At 38.2% G+C, this 19,007-nt stretch overlaps 1 protein-coding gene and 3 long non-coding RNA genes across 7 annotated transcripts; 2 read left to right on the top strand and 2 right to left on the bottom strand.

Annotated features, from left to right (window-relative positions):
• Nucleotides 1-1,442, bottom strand: LOC141763233 (uncharacterized). Its single transcript, XR_012593058.1, has 3 exons — nucleotides 1,284-1,442; nucleotides 935-956; nucleotides 1-117 (listed from the first exon to the last, which is right to left on the bottom strand). It is a non-coding gene; the product is annotated as an uncharacterized LOC141763233 (long non-coding RNA).
• On the top strand, nucleotides 937-2,089 carry LOC141763231 (uncharacterized). Of its 2 annotated transcripts, XR_012593054.1 has the most exons (3): nucleotides 982-1,359; nucleotides 1,442-1,914; nucleotides 1,960-2,089. It is a non-coding gene; the product is annotated as an uncharacterized LOC141763231 (long non-coding RNA). The 2 variants fall into 2 exon arrangements; XR_012593053.1 differs by lacking the exon at nucleotides 1,960-2,089 and having other exon boundaries at nucleotides 937-1,359; nucleotides 1,442-1,654.
• Nucleotides 2,090-4,378: 2,289 nt separating this feature from the next.
• On the bottom strand, nucleotides 4,379-18,687 carry LOC141763232 (uncharacterized). 3 transcript variants are annotated; one of them, XR_012593057.1, is made up of 7 exons: nucleotides 17,489-18,687; nucleotides 17,342-17,454; nucleotides 16,944-17,006; nucleotides 16,454-16,515; nucleotides 16,059-16,104; nucleotides 4,985-5,063; nucleotides 4,379-4,411 (listed from the first exon to the last, which is right to left on the bottom strand). It is a non-coding gene; the product is annotated as an uncharacterized LOC141763232 (long non-coding RNA). The 3 variants fall into 3 exon arrangements; XR_012593055.1 differs by lacking the exon at nucleotides 4,379-4,411 and having other exon boundaries at nucleotides 4,896-5,063; XR_012593056.1 differs by lacking the exon at nucleotides 4,379-4,411 and having other exon boundaries at nucleotides 4,896-5,063; nucleotides 17,342-17,496; nucleotides 17,864-18,687.
• LOC141763230 (nuclear receptor subfamily 0 group B member 1-like) lies at nucleotides 12,901-15,459 on the top strand. The gene is made up of 2 exons (XM_074627756.1): nucleotides 12,901-13,600; nucleotides 15,030-15,459. The coding sequence occupies exons 1-2, from the start codon at nucleotides 13,039-13,041 to the stop codon at nucleotides 15,269-15,271; spliced, it is 804 nt and encodes a 267-aa protein (XP_074483857.1). The 5' UTR covers nucleotides 12,901-13,038; the 3' UTR covers nucleotides 15,272-15,459.
• Nucleotides 18,688-19,007: the final 320 nt, after the last annotated feature.

Genomic DNA, 19,007 nt, shown 5'->3' with positions numbered 1-19,007 from the left:
ACAGGACAGAAGAGCCGATCCAGAGAACCATCCGGGACAAGTTCAGAGAATGCACCGCGCTCACTGTAGCTCATCGTCTCAACACCATCATATACAGCGACAGGATGCCGGTGAGTCCTCCTACTCATAGACTCTAGAAAAGAGTACTTGTTTGAAAAAGACAGCGACGTACATGAATTTTATGTAGAAAAAGACATCACAGTATATGTTGAAAAAAGTGGCTTAGATGAAATGCAACTTTATTGTCATTGCACATAGTACAACTGAAGAAGCTATGTTGCTTTCGGTGGCGTCGGCTCATAAAACATTTGATGCGGTGCACATTTAAACACAGGATCCGGCGAGGAGACTGGGAAACCAAGAGCTAAGTATGCGGTTTGCATGAGGCGGCATGAAAGAGTAGCAGAACAAGCTGTGAACTAGAGGACAGGAAGGTAAGTCACACCTGGTGCGATTAGTGATTGGAAGTGGCTCGTTGTCAAGTTGAGCAGTGTGATTGGTTTCCGATTGGCCGGTATGCAATCTGGAAGAAGCGCGGTCAGCTGTTGCGCAATCAGTCTCGGGGCAAGGTCAGGGGCAGGTGCCGGCACATAAGCCGGGAGTTTGTGGAGCGACAGCCGGGAAGCGGCAGTCGGGTAGCGACAGTCGGGGTGCGCATAGCCGCGCTTGTTGCGCAGACGCTCCGTTTGCGAAGACTGAACTTTTGCAAAGACAGAGTTTTTAGAAAGGTCTTTGCAAAACTCGGTCTTCGCAAAAGGAGCGTCTGAGGTAAAGGGCGAGGGCACGGGGCTATGCCCCAAGTGCTGCAGGATTCTGTCCAGGTTTGTCTTTTTTTCCTACTTTTTATTCCATTTCTCTTGATACCGTGTGCTTAACATGTGCTACAAACATTTGCCTGTCTTTTGCAGAGTCCTTCAATCCTGAACCAAACCACATGGCTGCCCTTTGTCTGAATCCTTTCTTCTCACTCTTTGACCAAAAGAACCTGCGAGAGGCCGCAAGTGACTATCTTTTTTGAAATTCCTGCTTTGCGCAATTTAATTCTCATGTGCCAGGACTAAACCCTTTGTCTGTCTCTTCTCTTAACCTCTGCGCAGAAGAACCTGCGAGAGTTCGACCGAGCTAGGACGCAAGGACGCTGTGCGCAATATTCTACAAGTTTGTCTGCTTGTATTCTCCTTTGTCCGTATTGTTCTCTTGCCTAACATGTGCTACACCCATTTCTCTGTCCGTCCTAGACCGGACCGCATGGCTGCCCTTTGTCTGAATCCTCTCTTCTCAACCTCGCAACAATAGAACCTGCGAGACGCCAGCAGAAGTGCTGTTACCGACAGATGGACGCAAAGAATTTCTTCTGAGGTAAAAGACCTTGCCTTACTTTTTAACCTTCCTACTGCTAACCCAGACTTAAACCGAGTCTACCGTCTCACTTTGCACGCAGGAACAAACCGAGTTGGCGCCAATCTGTGACCTCTGGAGAAACAAAGGATTGAACCAAAACTCTCCAAACGTGACTCCTCCGACATCAAAATGCTTTTCTTCCGTGGACTGGGTAAAGTACCTGGTCCTACCTTAGCGCGGCATTAGCGGATGGCTAAGCAACAGACTCTGTCGATGTACATTTACTGATTACATTAAATACTGTTTGTTGCTTTTTGTGTGTGCCTATTTGTAGTTAGGAGATTTGGGTAGACGTGTTTAGTTACGCTTCACGCAGAGAAAAGTTCTTGCTTGCTAACTTGACTCTATCTGACCCGACACACATTAATATTAAAATCTCTAATCGCACGCAAAGACAGACGACTTGTCTTCTTGTCTCGAGATGCCAACTTAGTTATAACAGATTAAACCAGTGGACCCTATTTTCAGTTAAGCTGTGGTTTAGGCTGCTGAAGAAATTACAATTGGAGAAACGTGCGGGGGTCTCGGGTTGGGTGGCATATTTAAACTGTGGGTTAGGAGAGGTATTGGGTAGGTTTCTGTTCAGTCGCCTCAAAAAGGTCAACTGCAGAGCTGTCGGGATTTAGCAGATACATTTGGACTGGAAAAGCGGGACTTTTTCAAGTACCTGCAAGTTAGAGATTACTTTAAGAAAAAAATACAAAGCGTAAAAACAAACAATTACAATTTCATACTCTGACGTGTATACAAAAGAGAAGTAAAAAGTTGGTTTCCAAACATATACATATAGAATACTAAGAAGCACTCTAAGAACCAAGCATTAAACACAAAAGGGAGAAAGAGTCAGACTCGCAAATAACACAGAAGGGCTGGACAGAGATATGTGAGACTCGGGCAACTGCTGCAAACTCCCAGAGGGAGTTTGGATGGAAGAACGTAGTGCGATTTTTCATTACTCCTAAATTAGGGCGTGCCCTAAAATACAGCCATATTGGCAAGAGGTGGCAACTGAGATCCATAAAATAATTGAAATAAAGTTAAGATACCAGAAATTGTTTTTCACAAAGATAAATATTTAATAAAGATTCTCTTGGCAAGTAGTAAGAAAGCCATAACGCAAAAGTGGAGACATTCACTTTATATATTCTGTACATAAATAGGAAATACAAAACCCATTTAAAACAATTAATCAAACGGTGTTTTACTGATTTTTATTTCTTAATTCTATTTGTGCTTTTTATAACTTAGTAGCACATAAACAAACTGAAGTACTAGCCCTGACTGAAACCTGAAATCTGTCCGCAAAACACCACTACCGCACCAGCTGCGCTGTCTTTCTCCTCCAGTTTAAACACTATTGATCAAAACGTCAGTGGCGCAACTCCTCCGACCTCTAGTCTGCTCGCTCCAAACACGTTCGCCTTACGCTTACCGATAACATTTCAACCGTCGGTAATCTCTTCTCTGAGCCTGACTGACTCGGCCTGCGGCCGACAGCTAAAAGTACCAATCCTACTTGGTAGCCTAACCAAGCTTTCCTGTCAAAAATACTAAAGCGCACAGTCTTTAATCAAGTCTCTGAATTCTACCATCCGGCTTAGAATATGGCACTTTATTCTTAGTAGAAAACAAACAAACTACAAACTACTGTAGAGAACAGGTTTGGTTATTAGCTAATTAATAAATAACAATTATCAATAAACATTAATAATGAACGGGGCACCACCCTGGAATCAGGGACCAATAACCAAAACGTTAATTCAGTCTCATAAGGGGATTGTTCACTCCAAATGCCAGTATTTAAACACTACTTTACACTTAGGAGATGAAGGGTGAAGGGTGAATCCGAGCACTAACTCTCACAACCGGCTGTTACCGCAATACAAATGCACAATAAATACAGACAACTGCTATTTAAAGTAAGACCATTTATTTAAATATAGTAATATCAATCAACAACACTCCAACAACATCAATCTAAATCAATAGTTATTAAACAGTAGTAATTAATGATTAACAACACTTTCAATAAACAAATGGATATTCTACAAGGCAGCTCTAAGCACTAAACTAGAATCAAGCAAAACACAAAAGCAAGAGAATGTGTGTTTGTGATCACGTTTGTGCACTGGTCTTTTGCTAATAAACTACAGCTACAGATCTTCACGTTTTGGCAGAAGCTAACATAAGGAGAAGCGGAGAAGCCCACGGCGTGGAGCACACAGCGATCAAACAGTCAGCAACAGTAAACAAAGCATAACAAGCAAGTAAAGCAAACAAATGGACTCGGCGGTCCGTACGTTTAGTACAAATCAACAATAGTTATTAACTTATTGGAATACACAATTTCACTAGTCTCTGCCCAGACACAAGCCTCTTACTTGAATCGCTTCTCCGAAGCGATAGTGGCGTATATCGTCGTTAATTGGTCCGGCGGCGTCGCGCGGGCTCGGACAATAACGGGCCGTTGCGATGCTCGTCGGCTGATGAACGGAAGGGCTGATCCTCCGTGTGGCAGCGGATGGGAAAGCAGCCAGAAATGAAGGAAAAGGCGGTGCGCACTTTTCCTTGGTGAAGAACGGGTCCATTTCGCTCTTTATCACCCAGGACCTGGTGAGGCCCCTACACTACGAACAAACTACAAACAGGGGAAAAACAAAAAAGAAAGAAAGATTAGGACAAAAGACTTGGAAAAAACTACCATCAGACATTAAACTACGATTAACTGGCATTAAACTAGGAATGTCTGATGGTAGTTTATTTAAACTACCAACAAAATACCAAACTACCACCAAAGACAGCAAAAAAATACTATCGGACATTAAATACGGATAGACTACCATAAAACTATGATAGATCATACTATGAAATTTAGTTTTTCAACATAATATATGACATTTTTAGAGCATACTATACTATGGTGTGGTGTTTTAATGACTTACCTTCTCCGCCACCACAGCTCTTGTGATGCCAACCCCCTGTCTCCGCCGCTGAGAACCGAGCGTTGGACCTGGGGCGACAGAGCATTCTCCGTAGCTGTCCCGTCACTCTGGAAGTCGCTCCCCAAACGCGGATGTGTACTGCGCCAATCTGTTCAAATCACAAAACAAACCTCGCCTTTTTACAACTGCTTTGTGATTATGTGTGATTAATGTAATCTGGCAAAACTGTCATCTCACCAATATACATATTACATTTTTAGATTGTATTATCTTTTCATATTTTCATTGTCGCAATCTCATTTCGTTGTACTGCACGATGACAATAAAGGGCTTGAATCTTGAATGTTGTGTTTGAATATTTTTACCGTGTTGTTTGCTATGATCATTTTAACCAGAGTAAAGTGTCATTAAGTACCATGAAAAGCTAAACTATGTACTTTGTCATTTTTAATTTTATAGTGTGTTGAAAAAAAGTCATAGTATAGTTAATCGAAAGATAAAAATTCATAGTATAGTATGTTGAAAAAGAGTCATTACATACATATTTTTAGAGCATACTATACCATGGTGTTTTAATGACTTACCTTCTCCGCCGCCGCACTCCTTCCTGCAGCCTCGGCTCCTGTCTCCAAACGCTGGACCTGTGGCGACAGAGCATTCTCCGTAGCTGTCCCGTCCCTCTGGAAGTCGCTCCCCAAACACGTCCGAGACTGCGCCAGTCTGTTGAAATCGCAAAACAAACCTCACCTTTTGACAACTGCTTTAAATGTGTGCTTAATGTTGTGTGTTGTATATTGTTGCCGTGTTGTTTGAATAAACTGTTGTCAAGTACCATGAAAAGCTATGCTATGTACTATGATGTATAGCATACCATACTATACTATATCTTTTTCGACATACTATGACATTTATGCATTTTTCTCTACATACATGACTATATTTCATTTTTTTCTACATACTATACTACATGCCATTTATTTCGATATATGACATTTATGCGTTTTTCTCTACATACTATGACTATTTTATTTTTCCCACATACTATACTATGACATTTTATTTTTTCAAACATACATTTCATATGACTTATTTTTTTCAACATACTATACTGTGACATATTTTTAGATCATACTATACAATGATATATTTTTAGAGCATACTATACTATCACTTTTTTTTAACATACTATACTATGCCATTTTTGTCGACATACTATACCATGACATTTATTTCGATATATGACATTTATGCGCTTTTCTCTACATACTATGACATTTTATTTTTTCAAACATACATTTCGTATGACTTTCATTTTTTCCCAACATACTATACTATGATGTATTTCTAGAACATACTGTACTACGACATATTTTTTGAGCATACTATACTATGACACATTGTTTTCTCTACATACTATACTATGACTATATTTAATTTTTTTCCTCATACAATACAATAAATACATGTATTTTTATAGCATACTATACTGTGGCGCAATTTTTCCAACATACTATACTATGACTATATTACATTTTTTTGACAGTATACATACTACACTATGACGCAAGTTGCCCTATGCCTTTTTCTCTACATACTATAATTTCATTATATTTTATTTTTTCCACATACTATAATATGACTATTTTCCACATACTGTACTATGACTTTTTATTTTTTTAAACATATTTTAGTATGTTTTTTTCCTATTTTTTGGACATACGCCATGACATTTTTTTCGACATACTATACTATGACATTTATGCCCTTTTCTCTACATACGTATATATATATATATATATATATATATATATATATATATTACATTACTATTTTATTTTTTCAACATACTATGACTTAATTGTTTTAAACATATTTGAGTATGACTTATTTTTTTCAACATACTATACTATGCCATTTTTTCCGCATATTATACTATGACGTATTTTTTTAGAGCATACTATACTGTGACATTTTTTTCAACATACATATACTATGACATATTATAGTAATACTATGACAGTTTTAGAGCATATTATACTATGACATATTTTTAGAGAATACTATACGTATTTTTTTCCACCTACTATACTATGACATATAAACGTCATAGTATAGTATGTCCAAAAAAAACAAAAAAAAGTCATAATGTTAAAATTCATGTTGAAAAAATAAAAATGTCATAGTATGGTATGTCGGAAAAAAGTTATAGTATGTTGAAAAAATAAAAAAACTCATAGTAAATTATGTCGAAAAAATTAAAAAGTCATAGTATAGTATGTCAGAAAAAAAGTCATAGTATAGTATGTGGAAAAAAAGTCATAGCGTAGGATATAGAAAAAAAGTGTCACAGTATAGTATGTCGAAAAATATAAAAACAGTCAAAGTATATATATATATTTAGTATAGTTCAAGAGTTAAGTCAAAATGGAAGACGTAAGCGCTACAAATATGTCTGGTTTTAAAAACGCACATTCTGGTTACGCCTAAAAGCACTGCCATGGGGAGTGTAAGTTCACACCAAGTCCTGAATAATGAATATCAAAGCAGCAGACTGAGGTTTGGTCATCAAGGCACTGAGTGTCTGCCTGCAGGCTACAGCTTCAATCCAATAAGTGATGTAAGAACCTGCACAATATGAGCTGTGCAGTGTGGGAAGTTTCAACAGTCTCTAGTTTAAACAGGGAACCGCAATCAGAAAACAAAAACAAGAGGCATACGGTCTGAGACCAGCTGCTAGGTCTCTGGTGTAAAAAATATCAATCAAGTAACACATTTATAGTCAGTTCACCCAAGTTACAAAAAAACAATCCACAAACAAAATAAGACTTCTATCTAGTGGGATATCTGATATTTATGTCTCCTTCTCAATACAATGGCATATTCTTTGTTGTGCAGCAATAACTAATTACATTTTAAATATTCAACAGCTACATCTCTTTACATAACATTACATACACAGCACACGCTTCTCTGGTGTATTTCTAGAACATACTGTACTACGACATATTTTTTGAGCATACTATAAAAAAGTATGTCACTTTTGACAGTTTTTATTAGAACTACTTTCTACCAAAGAAATAGTCTCTATAGAAACTGTGCATGTGTTCTGTGAGTTATTCAGAGTGACGCGAACACTGGTTATGGTATGCCATAAAAAAATAAACAAAAAAAATCATATAAAAGTCATAGTATAGCATGCCATTAAAAAATCATGTAACAGTCATAGCTCCATTTGAAAACTGTCTGCCTATGCACATAGGACCATTGAAAAATGTCATATAGTATGCCATATAAAAGTCATAGTATAGTATGCCATTAAAAAAATCATATAAAAGTCAGTACAGTATGCCATAAAACACAAATCATAAAAAACTCAGTTTTTATAGTATGCCATAAGAAAAATCATATTAAAGTCATAGTATTGTATGCCATAAAAAAATCATAAGTCATATTATAGTATGCCATAAAAAAATCATACAAAAGTCATACTATAGTATGCCAAATGTCATATAAATGGCAGTATAGTATGCCATTAAATATAAAAAAATTTCATAGTTTGCCATGAAAAATCTCAAAGTCATAAAAAATCCTATAAAAGTCATAGTACAGCATGCCATAAAACACAAATCATAAAAAAGTCATAGTATAGTATGCCATAAAAAAAATCCTATAAAAGACATAGTATAAGTATGCCATTCAAAAAATCATTTAAAAGTTATAGTATAGTCCGCATAAGAAAAATCCTATTAAAGTCATAGTATAATAGGCCATAAAACACAAATCCTATAAAAGTCATAGTATAGTATGCCATTAAAAAAATCAAATAAAAGTCATGGTATAGTATGCCATAAAACACAAATCATAAAAAAGTCCTACTATAGTATGCCATTAAATGTCAAAAAATGTCATATTTGGCCATAAAAATGTCAAAGAAAGTGATAAACAATTCATAGTATAGTATGCCATAAAAATGTCATTACAATCTGATACTGGAATGAAATAAAAAAAAAGGTATAGTCATAACAAATGTGAAAAAAGTAAAGTCTGGTGCAGAACTCAGACGCCCGTAAAAAAAGGAAAAATTGTTAATTCTTTCCCGATAGCACGGTACGATAATATGGTAATAAACTAGCAGCCTTTTTGTTGTCCGGAAAATCTTGGAAATCACGGCTATCAATTAAAAACAGCCCATTTTTCTAAATTCCTAAAAAGCTGACAGTGAGGAGATAAAAGGTGTTCCCCTGTCAGCGGTGATGGGCTGCCTGTCCGTTCGCCTGCTGTCCTTGGGTCCAAGGTTGAACCTATCGTGGTGACTGATGTTTTACCTCAAGAGACAGACAGACGGGCCCGATGGAATAACTCGGCGCTAAATGGACCGGGGAGTTTGCCGGCTCCTCTCGGGGCCTCGCTTCGCGGCGGACTGTTGTTTTTCCTCCGCGGTGTTTGCAGAGACGGCTGTTTTGACTGTGTACTCTGGCTCTGAAGCGCAGATAAGTCACTGCTTTCCCCTACAGTTATGAATTGCTTTGCTTTGAGCTGAGGAAAGCAGAAAATCCCGTGATGCGATGAGAGGTCGGCAGCCGCTCGCGAACTGTCTTCTGGCGGTTGTCTTGTTTTGATTTACTGGATATTGGAAGCATTTGTCTTCGCTCGGATATTGCCCGAGCTACAGTAATAATACCTGGGCAAAGACTGGCAGTTTAACAAGAGGTTTTAGAGTAAAGCTTTGAGCTTTAGGGTTTTCTTCCAAAAGTTATGTCCTTTGCAGTTTAGTTTTAAAAGCAGTACAGTAAAAAAGGTACAAAGCTGACATAAAGGGGATCTCTAACAGACAGGATTTTGCTTTTTGACAGCCAATTAACCGGCTGTACATTCTCATATTTAATGTGTTAGTAGTAGCGCGGTACAAAGCGAGCAATACAATGAGCATGCGGTAAAAACAGTCTCTCCCGCTGCGTGTTTCAATAGAAGGTCTTCTTCTCAAACTGGATATAAAGACAAAACTGAAACAAAAGGAGAGCTTTCTATGTTTTGACTCAAGGTTTTTCTCTGCATCGGGGCTGGTTCAAGTGCAATCTGAAAAGGCGTGAAAGGCCTGAGAAACTCATCGTAAACAACCCTGAGAAAAACAGTAAAGGGTCATTCGCAAAAACTTTAATGAAAGGCATCCGAGTCCTTCGGAATCCTGCATAATATTCATCCCGCTTACGTCCCGCATCTTTGTATAATCCTCGTAATTTGTTCTTGGGTTGAATTCAGACATATATTTTCTGCTAGTCTTTGTTACTATAGAAACAGCTTACAAGGAGAACCGTCTGGCCTTGTCAGGTAATTACACACCGAGGGCAGCTTTCCTTTTATGCGGGTTGAAGAAATGGAATCAAACTCTAATGGCTGCATGCCTCTGTTGGAAAACTACCAATCACGTGTGATTAGAGACTTCTGCTGCAAGACTTCTGACAAAAAACTGCACAACTATCTCACATTTCTCCTGTTTTGACCTCCTCTCAAACATCTCTGCTTTTACTTGAGTTAAAGTTTCCAAACTTCTGGTCAGACTGGTCATATATAGGCTCAATTAAATGTGCAAGTGATTAAATAAAAATGAGCCTGTACTGTTCATTTTGGCTTTAGCGTATCATTATATCAACAAGTTATTCAGGGTGCAGACTAGAATTTGAATAGCATCAACAGCTATGTGTAAAAATCTGATATAAAAGTACACTTTAAATATATGAAAACAAGCTTTAAAGTATGTTTCATATGGTCCACTTTTGTTTTTTTAATGAGACTAACATTTTAGTAATCAGATAACTGTGCTGTGATTCAACAAGTAATTTGTTAAGCAGGTTTAATTTGTTTAACTCTTGTGCATCCCTTTAAAAAACTTGCTCTGATGTCCTTAGAGGACAAAAATGTGTAAAAAAAACTGCCATAAAAATGATATATTAATATCATTTTCTAATTGCACTGGGATTAATCTTTTAACCAACTTCATAACTACCAAAAAATCCTTCATCTTCAAAATGTTAGTTTGTTTACATAATGCCACCATTGTTTTACAAAAATAGTATTATTTTCTATATACTAAATTATTGGGGGGAGGGGGCACAATTATGCACAATGCACATGCACAACTATGGCGAAAATGATAATCCCGATTACTTTTATAAATATTGACATCAACGATTATTTATCGTGATTATTCTCTTCAAATTTCACAATTAATTACAGAGCGCTGCTTTCACTTGCATGTTGTGCTATATTCCAATAAATCAGAAATTCTAAATCTTATCCTTTTACTTTGTTATTGTCATCATATTTACATCAAAACACACATTTCAAATTAAATAAACGATTGCATTTTAATTTAAATATTTGCTTTGATTAAAAAATACAAAATAAAAAAATGTGGCATTAGAAGTTCCAATTATCCAATTATATATTATAATCTGCTTAGAGGTAGTGTTAGGAAGTTTAACAGGTCATAATTCCCTCTCTGTTATCTATTTTATATTACTGTGTCCTTCAAACAACTGGATTTCCAGCCAAAAACTATTTTACAAGATTACATCTGAACGGATCATAATAGCGTTGTAATTTACCATCGCCTAATCATTTTACTGAGTAGAGCTTGAAAGCACCACAATGTAACTCAATGGAACCCCCCGTTAACGGAGCTCTTTAGCGCGGTACTGTCTGCAGACGAGCCGGTCGCTGTGGTTACTCTGAGCAGCATCGTGGGAATGAACTGCAATATAATAATTGTCTGATTAAGTTGTTCCAAACATTTTAAGGTTGTTCCTCGACGGCTTATTTTGGACAAATTGCAGCTTTATGTCTTCTTCGCACTCATTGTGTGTGAGACGTTACTGACCGCGCCGCTGTGTGCCGACGTTAAACCATCACGTGGCCGCTAAAAACTCGGATATGAGGTTAGGAATCTTAGAAGAGCTTAGAGAGCTTAGAAGTTTAGGAGGTGCTTGATTTAAGCAGTTTTCTATGAGCGGAGCACGCGTTCTAAACGTCAATATCGCAGTCGATCATGTTCATTTAATTGTGGGAAGCCAAAATCGTGGTCGCGATCAATATTCAATTAATTGTGCAGCCCTGACTTGAATGAGATAATCCAGACTGAAAGTAACCAATAGTTACAGTAAGAGAAGCCAACACTATAATCACAACTGTGCATGTATTTATGTAAAAATGAATCTGTATCTCGCGGGCAATAGAGCTTAAGTCTGTCAAAACAGGACAAACACTCTGTGGTATGAGGCTGTTGCTTCCTTGTTTGCGTTGAATTAATGAGCTAGATCTCACATTAACAGGAGCCCGTGCTGCCCTCTGAAACCCACTTGGCTTTGCATCGACAAACAGGACTTAACATACTCCCCCTCTCGACCTCTGACACCGCGCCACACCGATGCTCAAATTAGGCCTCCGAGACTGAGCGGAGGGGATATTCCCCCACTTGTTTATGAAACTCTGAATATACAATAAGCTATGTTGTGTGCTGCTGGCTGTTGAAGGTCTGTTGCCGTCATCACAAACAAGCACACGGTGTCCTTATGGCCTCATTGTATATACGCCTGATGCTTCAATGAGGCGAGGGCCCCTAAATCAAGTCCTGCTTAAGGCGGGCCTTGATTTCACTTATTAGCCCACAATAAGCCTATTTGGAGGTTACGTCAAGCCAGCTACAGACAGCCAGAGTAAGACTGGATGTTGGCTGACTTTCCTTTCAAAATAAAAGGCTTCATATTCACCACAATACTCAATTACGTCACAAAATGCAATGTGAATTGAAATTAAATGTAACAAGGGATACCATTCACTACACTATCTGTGATTAATCTTTAATCACGGCAAACACGGCCCAACGTCACTCTCTCTTGGTTCACATCGGACTCTCGACTCTAAAACAACAGCAGGTGGCAGCCAAAGTGACCCTGAGTCAAGGGGGCATGAACAAGTGATTTAAATGTAAGACAAACAATATTATAATACTTGTTTTATAATAATAAAATTATTCAACTCCAAATAATTATTTTACCAGTCTATTGTACAACTTAGTTACAGGATTTAAGGAAACCCAACCATGATGTGTACACAATTTCTAAACACACATTTACTTCATAAATATAAGCGAACTTTATCTATAGCTATATCTATCGATATATCTATATCTATTTCTATCTGTAGCTCTATCTATCTATATCTCTATCAATCTCTATATATCTATATCTATAGCTCTATCTATCAATCTCTATATATCTATATCTATAGCTACATCTATCTATATCTATAGCTCTATCTATCTCTATATATCTATATCTATAGCTCCATCTATCTATATCTATAGCTCTATCTATCTATCGCTATATCAATCTATCTATCTATCTATAGCTCTACCCATCTCTATCCATCCAAAGCTCTACCTATAGCTATATCTATCTATCTATTCATATGATTATATGCTAATAAATAATAACAACCCAAACTTTCATATTGTTTTTCATATTGTTTTTGAGAACTCACTTTTGAGTTACTGCTGCTATGCTGCTATGCTTTAATTGTGAAAATATTGACAGGATGTGTGTTCTGGTGTATTTAGGGAGGGCTGTGGAGCCCCCAAAGTCTAGTCTATAAAAAAGATGAGATTCTCCTAAAACGAGCTCATAATCAAAGTGTCATCATGTCGTGCTGTGAGTGCAGAGGAGGCAGCGAGGAGGAGCCAGCGGCTCGGAGCAGCATCCTCTACAGCCTCCTCCTCAACAGAGGCACCCAGAGCACGCAGAGACACCTGGAGACGCACCGGCACCGGCTCTGCTCCTGCTCCTCCAGGAGGAAACTAGTGGCGCTTCGCTCTCCGCACTCAGTCTTCAAAGCGACCTCGGAGGTGCTCGTGAAAACTTTCAAGTTCGTGAAAAACGTGCCGTGTTTTTGTGGTTTGCCGCAGGAGGACCAGCTGCGTCTGGTGCGCAACAGCTGGGCGCCTCTGCTGGTTTTGGGCATGGTGCAGGACGCGGTGGACTTCGACACGGTGGAGACGCAGCAGCACAGTCTGCTGCACAGGATCTTAACGCGCAGCAGCAGCAGCAGCAGCAGCAGCAGGGAGACACAGGTTCAGGTTAAAGACCAGGGGGTGCCAGTGGGGGATGCGGAGGGGATCAAGATGTTTCTGGTGAAATGTAGAGGACTGAGGATCAGCGTCAAAGAATACGCATTCCTGAAGGGAGCCATACTATTCACTCCTGGTAAGAGACCAAGTTCAAGTTTCTTTGTCATATGCATTTAAGAGTACAGTGTACAGTGAAATGCATTTTACCCTGGCTCTCTCTCTCAGCCCTTAAAATCTATAAATACTACAATAAATAAGACAATACCTGAGAATAAAATTATAAAACAACCTCAAATATCCATAAAAGAGACAATACTCAATCAGGTAATAAAGAAAACTGCAACTAGTCCAGAATAAAGCGGCACGTGTAGCTCTTTCTTGTGAGTGGAGAACAAATGTTCTTAAAATGCATAAATGTCTCTCTTGGTTTGAAGTGAGAAATAGATTGCTGATGGTTTTCATTAAGAATGTTATAACAACAAAGACTCCATTTAGTTTTTATAAAAAACTATCCTTTAGTGCAGATACACACAATTATTCCACCAGGCATGCTGCTGCTGCTGCAGGTTGTTTTACTTTACCAAGATCCAAAAACCAAATCAGGTACAGCAATATAAAGAGCAATGCAAGAGAGGAATTCCCTCCCAAATCATAATACACAACAAAATATACTATATATGGTTTTAAAAAAAACACTAAAAGAGCATTACTTTAGAAGAAACTTTAGTAATTAATAAGTATTCTTGGGTGTGTAAATGATGATATTTATCTGTTAGATCGTGATAGATTCAGTCGGAGCCGCTCTATTTTCTTTGTGTTTTTGTTATTTAAACTGTGTCAGTTGTTATTGTATTATTGACGTGTATTACAATGTGTTATGTTAGTCCGGGGGTCAGCAGAGCCATTTTAGGCAAAAAAAAACCTAAAAACAATCTGTCTGGAGCCGCAAAACATTTGACCATTGTGATGAAGGTAACGCAGCTTATAGTCTAGGTATAAAAGTATATAAGTCTAATGCAGTGAGGGCCAAATTGCAAATGTACTACGGACTATTAGGGCCACATTGAGGGAAAAAACGTCTGAGATTTCTAGAATAAAGTTATACCTTTACGAGAAAAAAAGAAAATAACAGGTAAAATTACTACTTATAATTTTACGACTTTTTTTCTCGTAATATTATCACTTTATTCTCGAAATCAGATTAATTGTTTTCCTCAATGTGGCCCTAATACTCCGTCTTACATTAGACCTACAACAATGATAAATAAAAATGAAAATGTAAACAAAAAACAGTTATTCATTTCCATTGTTATAAATCCACAAGGAGCCACTGGAGAGGGACTAAAGAGACGCATGTGGCTCCGGAGGTGTATGACAGTGTGATTGTGTATTTTTGTATTGTCACCATGTAAACTATGTGGAGCCCAGGAAGAATAGCTGCTGCTATGCAAAAGCTAATGGGGATCTTAATAAACAAACAAAGAAACAAACACATTTAGTCTGTTTAACGATGAATCAAATAAAGTCCCTCCCTGTGTGTCTCTGTCTCTGTCTCTGTCCTGCAGAGGTGATGGAGCTGGAGTGTCGGGAATATATCCAGGCGCTCCAGAGAGAGGCTGAGTGCGCACTCTACGAGCACGTGAGAACGGTGCACCGGGGCAACGCGGGCCGGTTCGGCAGACTGCGCGCGGTCCTGCGCGCCCTGCGGTCCGTGGACCCGGACGCGGTGGCGGGACTCTTCTTCAGACCCGTGACTGGCACGAGCAGCATCGACGAACACGTGCTCGCTATGTTTTATGAGCTTTAGAGCCCGATAGAAAGAAAAGAAAGACGTTTTGGGATATGAACAATAATTTAATGTATTTATACATCTGTCTATAATTTGATTTTACATTTAAATTATCTACTTCCAGCTTTCATTGATCACATCAGCTGCACATCATGACTTTCTATGTTTTTGTTAGGACACTGAGGACCACTCCAGACCACGATGACCTTAATAAAACAGAGTGACACAATTGCAATAAGAATGAGTTATAAAAGCTTCACAAGAGTCTGAACAAATGCTGATTCTGCTGAGATATGACTCTGATATTTAGCTGATGCGTTTATCCAAAACGACTTACAACAAGTGCATTCAACCATGTGGATACAACCCTAAAATTGCAATAATCTTGCAAGTACATCAACTTCATCAAATATGCGGATCGAGTGCTAAACAAAAAGAGATAGAGAAAGACTGAGACAAGATGAGACTCTAGAAACAGCAGTCTCAATAAGACAAAGTGTAATACAAACAGCTGTCCACAGACCTCGCAGTCAAGATCAATTCACAAGCTTTTCCCATCCTTCAATTTTCTCCAGCAAATCACAAACTTCCATGTACAACCGTTAGCTTAAATACATCAACAACAGCTGCAGAGTAAAAAACAAATGGCATTCAAGCTTCCATGAAAACGAGACCAAAAGACAACCAGCAGGCGCAATATTCATCAACAAGCATAAACAGCAAACAAGCATGAGATCCCACATCATGTCTGAAAAGAAAGCAAGACAATCGCTGCTTTAGAAAGCAAAAATAAAGCAGTTCCTACCATTGATGATCACTTTGACTGGCGGAGGCAATCAGTCATCACTTTTCTGAAAAAGATAAGAATATAAGAAGTATTAAAAAGTAGTCAATGTAAAAAAAAAAAAAAATTGAATAAAATAAAGAGATAGAAATTGAAGTGAGTTTGAAAAGCTAGAGATCTTAATTCTTGCTCCAGTAATTGTTGTATCAGATGCTGTTTATTGGTAAATGAACAAGTGGTATTAATCAAGCTCCTGCATATCATAGTGGTCACTTCAGGGCTGTAAAATCAAACTTATTGGTCCCTAAAAACCTTTGCGTGTCATATTTTTCACAGCTTTTCTCAATAATAATAATACCAATCCAACACATACAAAAACGTTATGGGTGTCAATTTTGTTATGCTGCTAGACCTACATTGTGACACACCGGTGGTTTGGGCTCCATCTCTCCGTCCCCACAGCTTCACCCATCACTTTCTGAAAAACACAAGCATATAAAAAGTATTAAAAACTAGTCAAAGTTAAAACAAATTGTGATTAAAAGTCTCTTTATCCTTTTGTTTTACAAGTGAAGCTTACAAGAAAAGCTAGAAATCTTAATTCTTGGCAAAGTAATTGTTGGATCAGCTGCTGTTTATTGGTAAATGAATCAGTGAACAATACTATTAAGCTCCTGCAGATGTGTTGTGGTCGCTTCAGGGCTGTAAACCTTAAAACCTTTGCAAGCAGGCATCGCAGGCATTTGCTTGATGTCATATTTTTCCGAGCTCTAAAATTACTTTCTTAATAATAATAATAATAATAATAATAATAATAATAATCCACAAGCACACACACTCTTCATCACCAATCCAACACTTACAAAATAAGTTATGGGTGTCAATTAAAACAGCTGCTAGACCTACATTGTGACAGACCGGTGGTATGGGGCTCCATCTCTCCGTCCTCACAGCTTCACCCATCACTTTCTGAAAAAGATAAGCACATAAAAAGTATTAAAAACAAATACAATGCATACAAAATGTGATAGAAAGTGTCTTTATCCTTTTGTTTTACAAGTGGAGCTTACGAGAAAAGCTAGAAATCTTAATTCTTGGCAAAGTAATGCTGCCGTTTATTGGTAAATTAATCAGTGGCACTAATGAAAAATGCCATTAAGCTCCTGCAGATGTGTTGTGGTCGCTTCAGGGCTGTAAAAATCAAACTTATCGGCCTCTTAAACACTTTGCGAGCAGGACTAAAAATACTTTCTCAATACAAATTATAATACCAAATCCAAAGTTCTGGGTGCATTGCAACACACCGGTGGTTTGGGCTCCATCTCTCTGTCCTCGCAGCTTCAGTAAATACATCTCCGCTCGGCGAGGATTCGCCTCGTTTCATTAATATCGTCAGGAGCCTGCCGCTGAGCCGCTTCTCGTCTTCCTCCCGCTCCCGGGTGTCGGAGGACGCCGTTACCTGGGAAATACCAGCCTGAATTAAAACCACATGAAATGATCCTGCAAGATTATCCCTCCCGAGGCAAACGGGACTCTGTGTGTTCATAATGTGAATTAACATTTCGTGCTGAATCACCTCCCATGACGCACACTTATTTCCCATCTTTGTCTTCACTTGAAGGTGTGCTCCTTCTGTGTTATTTAAAGTTGATTATAACATGAAACGCTGTGCCGAACCACAACGCTACTGTCTGTTTCTATGGTGATTCTAGTGCCTTGCACACTTTTTTTTTTTTTTAAAACTGCTTTTGATATGTGACAGCTAAACCTGTTATGATGGATTGAAAAGTGTCCTTTTTATGGCTGCATTACAATTATCAGTTTACCTGTCAATGAATGCCACCCAACATGGTTTTCCAGAACCCAAAGAGGCGTCTTTAAAACGCTAAAAACAGTCCAAAACACAAAGAGATTCAATTTAGAGTGATATAAAACAGAGAAAAGCAGCACATCCAATTTGCATTTTTTCCTTGATAACTGACTTAAGCGTATCAATAAATGACATTACATACAGAAACATATTTAATCACAATGACCACTTGAAATTTCTGGGACTTATTCACTGGAAGCTTTTCAATCTTCCCTCAAGGCAACCATTTCTGCATTGTTAAAAGTCAGGTATTGAAGTCTAAAAGTTTAAAAGTTACCAACTTCACACAGTATTTCTGCTGCTTATGACAATGAGCAAACGCCGAGTACAGCTTCTGAGCGCGTTCTCTCAGGGCTTTTCTTTCCTCCGGATGCAGCCTTTCAAGGCAGCAATAGACATTTAAGCTTAGCCTTGAGTATTAGCACCGCAATCTTCCAAGCATTTGCATTAACGGCTTTTTTTTCTTCGTCCTCTCAGAGTCTAACACCGTGCTAAGCTTGTCTCAGATTACTGCAGTTTTCCTTTTGGTGCAGGATCTCATATCGCAAACAACACAGCCAGTGGGCTTCGACGCAAAATACTCTGAAATACAGACAGATCCTATGTAAAACAAACTCGTATTTCCCCACACTGGCACAAATGAACCCTAACCTATAACAAATACATAGCATTGCAGCCTATAATACATGATTCAAGAGCATTTATCAAGTAAAAATACCAAACATTTACTAGTTACAGCTTCTCTAATGCTATTGATGCATTAAACTAAACAAGTTTTAGACTGTTATAACAAAACAATACATTTGTTAACTTAGGTTGGGCTTTAGGACACTGTGGTTGTTTTCTAACAATTAATTAGTTAATTTAGATCATAATAAGCAGTTGAATTGATTATGACAATAATCCTTAGCCAACTTGCAGCCCTACAGGATTTCCTGCCATGTTAGTTCTCACAATGTGATCCCACATTTGATGTTATAGGTCAGCAACCTTTACTATCAAAAGAGACATTTAAGGCAAAAAATAGATAAATAAATCTGTCTGGAGCCGCAAAACATTTGATCATTGTGATGAAGGTAACACAGCTTATAGTCTAAGTG

Source organism: Sebastes fasciatus, chromosome 24 (genome assembly GCF_043250625.1).
Source record: "Sebastes fasciatus isolate fSebFas1 chromosome 24, fSebFas1.pri, whole genome shotgun sequence".
Classification (NCBI taxonomy): Eukaryota; Metazoa; Chordata; class Actinopteri; order Perciformes; family Sebastidae; genus Sebastes; species Sebastes fasciatus.
Note: the sequence above shows the minus strand (reverse complement) of the source record. Positions and strands in the feature narration are given on the sequence as shown.

Bases quoted from the DNA above. Each gene is read 5' to 3' on its own strand.
- LOC141763230 (XM_074627756.1), top strand. From the start codon at position 13,039: ATGTCGTGCTGTGAGTGCAGAGGAGGCAGCGAGGAGGAGCCAGCGGCT. The intron at 13,601-15,029 runs GTAAGAGACCAA...TCTGTCCTGCAG, and splicing joins AGCCATACTATTCACTCCTG to AGGTGATGGAGCTGGAGTGT.